Raw genomic sequence first — 9,189 nt, 5'->3', positions numbered from 1 at the left:
AGTAATCAGCTATTGGAGTCAAATTGGAGTTGGACGTGGTTTGTACGCCCGTGTAGGTTTAGGTCTTGTCAGGACGGTGGCTGCTACATGCATATATATATGGACAGCCCCGTGCAAGTTTTGTAACACCGTGAGGAACAGAGAAAAACCTTTGGCCAAAAGTTTTGCGCGTGTGTGTTCGTCGTGAATTGATGTGATCGATCCTGTGGGCGAGTTCCAACACTGCGGTCAAAGAAATCTACCTGTTGTTCCAAATGGCAAATATTTCGATTTTACAACCACCAGTACAATGAAACACACATGATGCTATATAAGGTTTCGAACAGCACTGCCTACCATGAAATTGACATCACACGAAGTTGACACATACCTTCAATAGCTCAACTTTGTACATACCTACATGTAACTTTAGGATGTGTTCAAGCCACAAAGAGTTGATTTTAGATCCTTCCACGGCCCATGTGCATGCCTAGGTCGTTGTTCTCTCCTTCATGTAGACTGTTTGGAGCCGCACACCCTTTTCAATTTGGCAAATTTCCTTGTTATGTCTTGTGCTTATTCGGAGGGCATAACACTATACAATAAAATTATTTTTGAAAAAGGGAGCAATTTCCATAACATCAACGAATTGTTTCAAGTGCGTAGACACAGCTAAACAGATAAATAAAAATAAGAAATATAGGATGTGTAGTAGTCTAGTAGAATACTTCATACAAGAAAATATCATCTATAGAAAAAACAATATAAAATGCACATACATAAAAATTTCTACTGTAGTTCTTGAGTGGAAACTGAAAACAGTTGATAAATAATATCCTGCTCCGCCACTGCAGTCGATGAACATGGGCTGATGGGCATTGGCACGATTAGCCTCGTTAATCTTGGTGTCAACGATTCGATCTGCACGCAAAGCTAGCTCGATCGCTCTGACTGCTCCATACACAAACAAATCATGCATAACTTAAGGTGTAGTAGTTCGCTAGATGCATGGTAATTCAATTGGTTAGCTCGGTCGACAGCCCTCACATGCATGCATGCTTGCTTAGTTAGAGCTTGAGATCCATCCTTGGGTTTAGCTAGCTAGCCGGCCATGTTCTCGATCGACTCCACCATGAAAATTTAAGTTAGCGCACAACAGCTAGGTAATTAATATGCCTTGAACGAGTGTATCGGCATCGTCGACTCCAAACTGCCAATCTCGATCTTCATAATATAATGATGACGTGTTTTTTTCTTTACTTCACATTGTACCACTTTCAGTTTGAAAAGCCAGATCTGATTGGCACTGTTTTTTCTAATGTTCTGACAGACATTGTTAACTGGAGTCAGCCAGATTACTGAGAAGACTTGAGGGATCGATCGAACTCCTGCTAATTAAGATCGATTGAGACTCGCGAGACCTAGATAAGTATGCCGAGACTAGCTTGGGGGGTTCCACCAAGGTCATCAGTAAGAAACTCAACTGATTTTTAACCTAACCAAACGAATCTGCAGCTAGCTAGTGGTCGTTAGCTCTATTAACTCGATCAACGTTAAATGTCATCTGCATACAGAGCCATTTCAAAAACTGAGCAAAATGGCCCTACTTGTAACTACAAAGGAGACAGGTACACAAAGATCGATATATACATCAAAATTGAATATAGACATCCTTTTGAATGGATAAGCAAGATGGATAACGCCAACCATCTCTTTATGATAGTATCAGTATGCTACCTCGGTAACAGTCATACATCATAATCAAGGCAATTGAGAAGAAACATGTACAAATACTACTAGCTGGTAGAGTGTTGCACTAGTATGGAAGCAGCAAGAAGAGATTACAATGGCAGGTAGTTAAAAAATTAAGAAAACAGGAAATAAACAGTCCCCTCCACATCACAATGATGCCAATGTAAATTGTACAAGAGAAATATATTACACAAACAAATCAAGGCGTACTGGACATTGAGCTAGTATGGTAAAAACACAAACTGGAACAAACCAAACTGCTATGATTGATGACCCTTCAGGACGAGCAGCTTCACGACAGGCTTCTTTTCTTTCGGCTGGTCCTTGACAAGCTGGTCATCGAGTTGTTGCTTCAGTGCTTGGGCGTTGGAGCCATTAACTAGCACGATTTCCCTGAGTTCTTCTAGGTCTCCCAGGCCACTGAACTCATAAGGCGGTAACCCACCGTAGCACTCAACCTTGAGCAGCTCAAGGTTCTTCATTGTTGATGATCCAAAAGTCACACTCACAGGTAAACTTTCAGAGCAGGAAATCTCAAGAATCTTGATCTTTTTGTAGGAGTCGGCCTCGAATTCATTCACCATGACACAGAAATTGAGCTCACCGGCTTGACGCAGCTTGACACGAAGAATACGTAGTTCTGGAAGCTTGTCAACGAGCCTTATGACATCTTCTGGTAAAGAGGCCATCTCCAGCTCCAGCTTTGTGAGATTTTCAAACTTTTCAAGCTGCTCGTCCGTCCATTTTGGCAACATATCTTCAAGCCCATATAGCTTAAGGCTCCGAAGGTTTGTACAAGGCAGGAAGATCATGTCATCCAAGCAACGACCTTTCTTGTTATCCTTGTTGAGCGAAATTGACAAGGATTCCAGATGGGCATGATCTTTGATTGCAGAGAAAAAATTGCTGTTGTTCTTCCCATTGATGCCGGACACCCCGAGCTTGCGCAACTGGGTGAGCTTCTGGAGCTCTTTCACTGTTTTCTTTGTGCCTGAAGCAGTGATGTTGACAACACCAAGTGTGTGCAACGCAGTCAGTTCCCCAATCTTTGCAGGCACCTCAACACTGATTGTAGGCCTACTGCATCTGCTGGATGAAACTGGTGGTTCAATGTTGATGGTGAGGGTGCCGGCACGAATGTACTGCAGTTTCTGTAACTTGGTGATCTTCTTTGGAAGGGTAGTTATTGAGGTGCCCCTCACATCGAGTGTCTGGAGCTGCCTCAGATGATGTAATGAACCTGGCAGATGGTTGATCTCAGTGTGCCCTCGCAATGAGAGGAACTTGAGGCGACGCAACCAGTCCAATATCTTGGCAAGATCACCATCATTTAAAGCCTTTGCATTCTCTAGATCAAGCACCCGAAGCATCTTCATACTTTCAGAGATAAAGAATGACTCCCACCCTCCAAACACCGTTAGTGACCGTAGCCGAGAGAAGTCCATGCTGGCAAACACAATTTTATCTCTTCTCCATGTATCCAATATGACAAGGTGACGCCCATTGCGTTGGGTGGTTAGTGCACACTTGCCACCCAGTTCAAACACAAGATTCTCTTCCATGCGCCGTGACACGACGTACTCCCGAATGAAACCATTCACCTGGCACATAACCATCCTAACTTTGTCCACACTGAATGTATAGCTGTTGACTGATGTTGACGACGACAACGACTCCAATGATATCTGCTGAATTATGCTCAGTTCAAGCAGCTTAGCGAAGTGTTTCTCCCCATTCTCCTCTGCAGATTCATTGTCGCTGTCCCTGGAGTAGCCCTCCGCGATCCATCGCCTTACCAGTCGCCTCCGCCGGATGGTTTTATCTTGAGGAAAAATCGAGAGGTAGAAGATACATGGCTTGAGGGCATCGGGACAAGTACGGAAGTAAGAATTCAGCCAGCCAAATAGATCTTGTAGATTGTCATACTCCAGATCAGTCTTCAGACGGTGCATAAATCTGTCATTCAAAGAATTAATAATTTCTATCCTTTTGCTAGTCTTCGTGGCCAGTAACGCAGCTATAGCAGATATTACTTTGGGAAGACCCCCACACTTTGAAATAAGTTCTTTTACACCCTTCTCATGCTCATTTAAAGGGTATGGTAAAACCTTCTTAAGTACCTGCGTATTTTGTTAAAATGACTTGATTAGCGATATTAATTGTGGCCAGTTAGCATTAGGAGTAAACATCAATTTCATTAGATAAGCCAGAAAGTTAGCATTAGGAGTACATAAAAGTGTGGGCACTCTACAAAAACACATGCTCTTCTACTTGAAATGACAATTGAGTACCCATAGAGCTTTGATCAAGAAAGTAAATGCAAAGGTTATTCAATAGTCATGTATGCATGACAAAATAATAAAAGATAAACATTGCATATTTGTCATAATATTTGGTTACATTCTTCCTTACAAACATAATGCTAAATATTCCATGTTTGAATTATAATATTTCATATCCATACAGATAGAAATTTCCCACATTTAATGATTTTATATATTTAAATGATCAATTAATGGCATAACTATTTTAGTGTTTAAAAACTTTACCACCTAAACAAATGGTCCATGCATGGGCATGGATTATTGACTAGGGTGTATAAATTCATTAACCTTAAATATTATTTCCACATTCTTCATTTAATTTTTCCATGTGATTTAATTTTCTTTCACTAAACAATATGGTTGATAATTAATAAAGCATGTATAGACAAAAGAAACTATGTAAATAGTAGACAACTATTTTGGTCATTATTTGATGGCAATCAAGAGCACGCGTAAGCTTACTAGGAAATGCTAAAATGCCAGTTAAAGAAATAAACGAGGAACAATATCATCACTTTATCTAATATAAGTATCATTCATGAGATAGAAAACAACAAAAATTATCTAGAATATCATATGCATGACACGTGCTATTGGTCCGATCTCCCCAACACAAATGATCGCTAGAGATAGAATTCTTGAAAACCAAAAAATAAAAACAATTTCATGACATTCGAACTCATAACTAGCATATGTTTCGATTATTCTAACACATATAATTGATTTCTCCCCAAATTAAAAGCAAACAATAAGAGACATACTTAATAAAGCTGATATATATGCAATATCTTGGACTTCCAAGGAGATTGGCGAAAATTAGCTCATTAGACGATTGCTGAGAGAATAAACATACCTGCTTTTTGAAGAGATCAAAGGCGTCGGTAGCTTCTAGAGCCTTGACATTAAACACGAGCTCTTCTTTATTTGTGCAATATTCAGCAATGATTGGATCAGTTGTGATGACAATGACAACGCTCTTTAAATGTTTGGATACCAAGGCAGATTGTATCATATCCCAATCCTTTGTGGACAGGAGATCATCGATAACAATGAGGCACCAATCTTTCTTCAGAAGACGGTGACATTCTTCAGTTGGTTCTTTCTCCGAATGAAAATCAGAAAGTAGGGTCATATACAAGTCTCTCATATTAAATGGATGGGATACATCCACCCAATAATAATCCTCATATTTGGATTTGCCACCCTGAAGCGGAAGCACTGTGTCATAGAACAATTTTTTGACAAGTGCTGATTTCCCAACTTGAGCTATCCCCCATACGGACATTACTGGGAGAGAGTGGACACGTGCCTCAGATAGACATTTAACAAGGTCAGTCATTTGTGACTCACGTCCTACAAGGCCATCGTTCTCCTCCCGCCACTCCTTTGCTTCCTCTTTAAGTGACATGATTTTTTCCTCTCTAACTTTGTTCTCCATAGAAGCCATTGGTTCTATGCCTTGATCTTTACCAGCATCAGCATCCTAGATACATGTGTAGGAAGATCTTAACATGCATGCACAATAGAGAGCTAGGAAATGACACATAGCCAAGTTGGAGCAATTTTATGGTCAACTTACCACTGGGTTCTTGTCTTTATCTCCATCACCTTGAGAAGCCTTCATGTCGGGACAAAGATTAAGACACATATAATTTAGAGAGAGTAAAGGAATATGCATAGACAACTTGGAATAATTTTCTTAGCTAGCTCATGGGAAGGGAATGTTAAGAAAAAGGTCATAAAGTGCATGTGTAATGAGGTATTTTCACCGTTTTAAGGTTGTCATGTAGCATATCTGATGACTTGTAAGAGAGAGAGAAATAGAAAAATACAAGTAAGTTCTCTCAAATAAGACATGATCTCACATCCCTTAAGATAAGACGTTTTTGTCCATTATATGTGATAGTACTAATTGCTGTAAGGAATTTTGGAAGATGATGATAGTACTAATTGTTTATAGCATAAGATGGTAGGAGGAAGATTAATTAACTTTAATTTTTTGTAGGTTCCATCATGTATATATCCATTCCATTAGATTAGCATCGCTCTATGTGGTGAGAACTAATGTGTTTAAATATGTGCAACATGTTCATGTTGTTTATAGTTCAACTAATGATTAACGAGTTGGCTTAAAAAGAATTTTTGAGATAGAAAGATTACTAGTTATGATTTATTTAGGTATAGTTATGAAGATCTAACGTGTTAATTTTTTTACAGATGAATATGTGGATCTCGGGCAGTTCAGGTATGATTATTATATCTAATGGCTGTGATATTTTTATGTAAGATCTAACAAACATGGTTTGTTTAGGTATGATTACGTGGATATAACGGAGTACGGAATTTTGGAGCTCGACTTCCATGGATGCCGAAATTTTTGAACAATATTAAAGTTCAAACCTTTTAGTTTCAAAAAATCCGAAAACAATTGTACAAGTATACAAGGATGTGATTTGTATGTGTGTAAATTTTCAGGATGAAATACTTTGAAATGTGAGCTGTGCAAAAAAAATCATGGACTTTGAGGATGAATAGTAAGTGTACTAAAAAGCCATAGATTTGTTTTTTTTTGTGTAGCACTAATTTCAACGTATTTCGTCCTGAAAATTTACACACTTGCACATTATGTCTCTAAGTATATGTGTATTTGTTTCGAAAAAAAGAAACGTTAAATATGAATTTTGATAATTCAAACTCGGCCTCCATGGAAGCCGAGCTCCATTCAACAGATCTAATGGCTACTGTTTATTTAGGTATTGTTATCTAGATTTTTTTTCAAAACGGTATTGTTATGTAGATCTAGCCATTACAATATATTCAAAAAGAGATGGTCCATCACATTGACGTCTGGGTGTTTTGCTTTTTGTGTGAATTTCTAGCATATCTCTCTACTTTATATATTGTCCTTTTAGTAGTAGTAGCAGTAGCAGCAGTAGTAGATAGATAGATAGATAGATATTAATGATAGTAGAAAAATTGACGGTGTGCCATGTAGAACATCATCTATTTGAGAATATGTGTAGTACAAGCTAGTAGGTTTGTCACCTGATTTTTTTTTACCGAATGCAGCAATTACCAAAGCTGTGCATTAAAGAATGTGTTTTGGTCCAAACTGGCAACCCAAACATACTTACGTTAAAAGGTAAGAGAACATAAGATTTAGTGGAAGTAATTAATGGTGGTTCCAGCTTAATTACCTTGTAGAGTGCACAAACAGAGTGCTCTTCCGAGAACTTTCGGAGCTCCACCACCTGGTATGAGTGTCCGATGCACAAGGTTGCTATTTCGGATTGCTGCGTTAGCACGATGATCCGGCTGCCATTTATGGTGTCAGGAAGAAATGCCCTGATAGCATCCCAATCTACCATGTGTGACAGGCCTTCCAAGACGATGAGGTACCTCTTCTTCTTGAATATCCGCTCGAACTCAGTTAAGAGATCTTCTTGAGTGGCCCCCATCTTCTCAAACACATCCCTGCCAATGATAGCTCTGTGTTCCATGCAAGAGGTTACATGGAACTGAGCCATCATGTTGCGCATGAATTGGTGGGGACTGAAAGGATGAATGATTTTCACCCAGGAGCGGAAGGGGAAGTCTTGGCATATCTCTGTGTGGTTGTAGGTCTTCCTGATGATGGATGTGATACCATGGTCACCGGCCGCACCCCAAACCGAGATCACTTGAAGGCCATTGTTGTGGTCGTGCTTCTTCTTGGTGATCAGCCAGGTGAGGTCGCTGAATCCTTGCTGCCTCTTGGTGGCGCCCCTTGCCTCCGCCAGCATATCGGCCGTGGTCGCAGCGATAATGGCGGCGCCAAACGCCGCCCGCTCCTGCTGGAGGATGATGGGCTTGGAGCCCGTGTCGCTGATGAGGCTGTAGCGCGTGTTCCTGGTGCTCACGTCCTCCACCCTCGCCTTGAGCTGCTCGATCTCGCTTGCCGCCTCGTCAAGCGGCAGTGGCAGCGCCATGCACCAGGACGGCACCATGTGCCACCACCACCTGCTCTTTTTATCAAGGTGGATGACGAGCTCGATGCAGTCTTCCACGTCGTAGGCCAGCTCGCGGATCTGCCTCACCCATGTTATCACCACCTTGTTCTCTAGGCGCTCCTCGTCCGCTACCTTGAGGAATGAGTGCATCATTTCAAACTCGTCGGTGATGAACACTAGGTTGCGCTGTGTGCTCTGCCGAAGCTTGGCCTCTTCTTCGATGGCTGCCTGGGCCTTGGTCAATGCCCCCTCCACCACTGACTTGGCCAACCCAACAACCAGGTCCGCCATGTCTCTTTCTCTCCTCAATGGGTGGTTGTTTTCTTGTGCGTGATATGCTAGTGCTGGACTTCCACATCGACTGGGCATTCTCTTAAAGGGGATCACTCAGACCGATGGATCATCCATGTGCCAAACTAAGCTGACATTGGACATTTGTTTACAAAGACTTGGGACTAAATTTTGAGGGCATGTCTTCTTCCGCACAAGAGCGGATGCATTACTAAAAAAACGAAATTATTTTCACTGATAGATCATACAAGGCGGATGCAGACAAATTAATCTCTGGACTAAACTATGGCACGCAAAACCGACTGAAAAAATCTGTATGCACGCACCAATTGAGGCTTTCCTTCCATGCCACGCTACAAGGAGTGACATGGGGTCGGGGTCCTCACAACCGGAACAGGGCCGATGCCGACGGCCCCCGTCGGCGTACACAAGGATATTCCAACAGCCGGATCCAGGCCGTCGGCGTAGCCAGGCCGTCGGGCCGACGGCCCCCGTCGGCACAGATGGGCCGTCGGCTTAGCCTAGGTTACGCCTATAGCGGCCGTCCGCATACAAGGTGTTGGGGAACGTAGCAGAAATTCAGAATTTTCCTACGTGTCATCAAGATCAATCTAGGAGATGCTAGCAACGAGAGGGGAGGAGTGCATCTACATACCCTTGTAGATTGCGAGCGGAAGCGTTCAAGAGAACGGGGTTGATGGAGTAGTACTCGTCGTGATCCAAATCACCGATGATCCTAGCGCCGAACGGACGGCACCTCCGCGTTCAACACATGTACGGAGCGGGGACGTCTCCTCCTTCTTGATCCAGCAAGGGGGGAGGAAAAGTTGATGGAGATCCAGCAGCACGACGGC

General features: G+C 41.9%; 1 protein-coding gene across 1 annotated transcript; it reads right to left on the bottom strand.

Annotated features, from left to right (window-relative positions):
- Positions 1-826: 826 nt before the first annotated feature.
- Positions 827-8,484, bottom strand: LOC141027919 (disease resistance protein Pik-2-like). The gene is made up of 4 exons (XM_073505548.1): positions 7,253-8,484; positions 5,635-5,673; positions 4,909-5,538; positions 827-3,851 (listed from the first exon to the last, which is right to left on the bottom strand). The coding sequence occupies exons 1-4, from the start codon at positions 8,411-8,413 to the stop codon at positions 1,992-1,994; spliced, it is 3,690 nt and encodes a 1,229-aa protein (XP_073361649.1). The 5' UTR covers positions 8,414-8,484; the 3' UTR covers positions 827-1,991.
- Between the last annotated feature and the right edge of the window lie 705 nt (positions 8,485-9,189).

This window comes from Aegilops tauschii, chromosome 7, assembly GCF_002575655.3.
Source record: "Aegilops tauschii subsp. strangulata cultivar AL8/78 chromosome 7, Aet v6.0, whole genome shotgun sequence".
NCBI classification, from domain to species: Eukaryota; Viridiplantae; Streptophyta; class Magnoliopsida; order Poales; family Poaceae; genus Aegilops; species Aegilops tauschii.
This window is presented reverse-complemented; position numbering and strand designations above follow the sequence as displayed.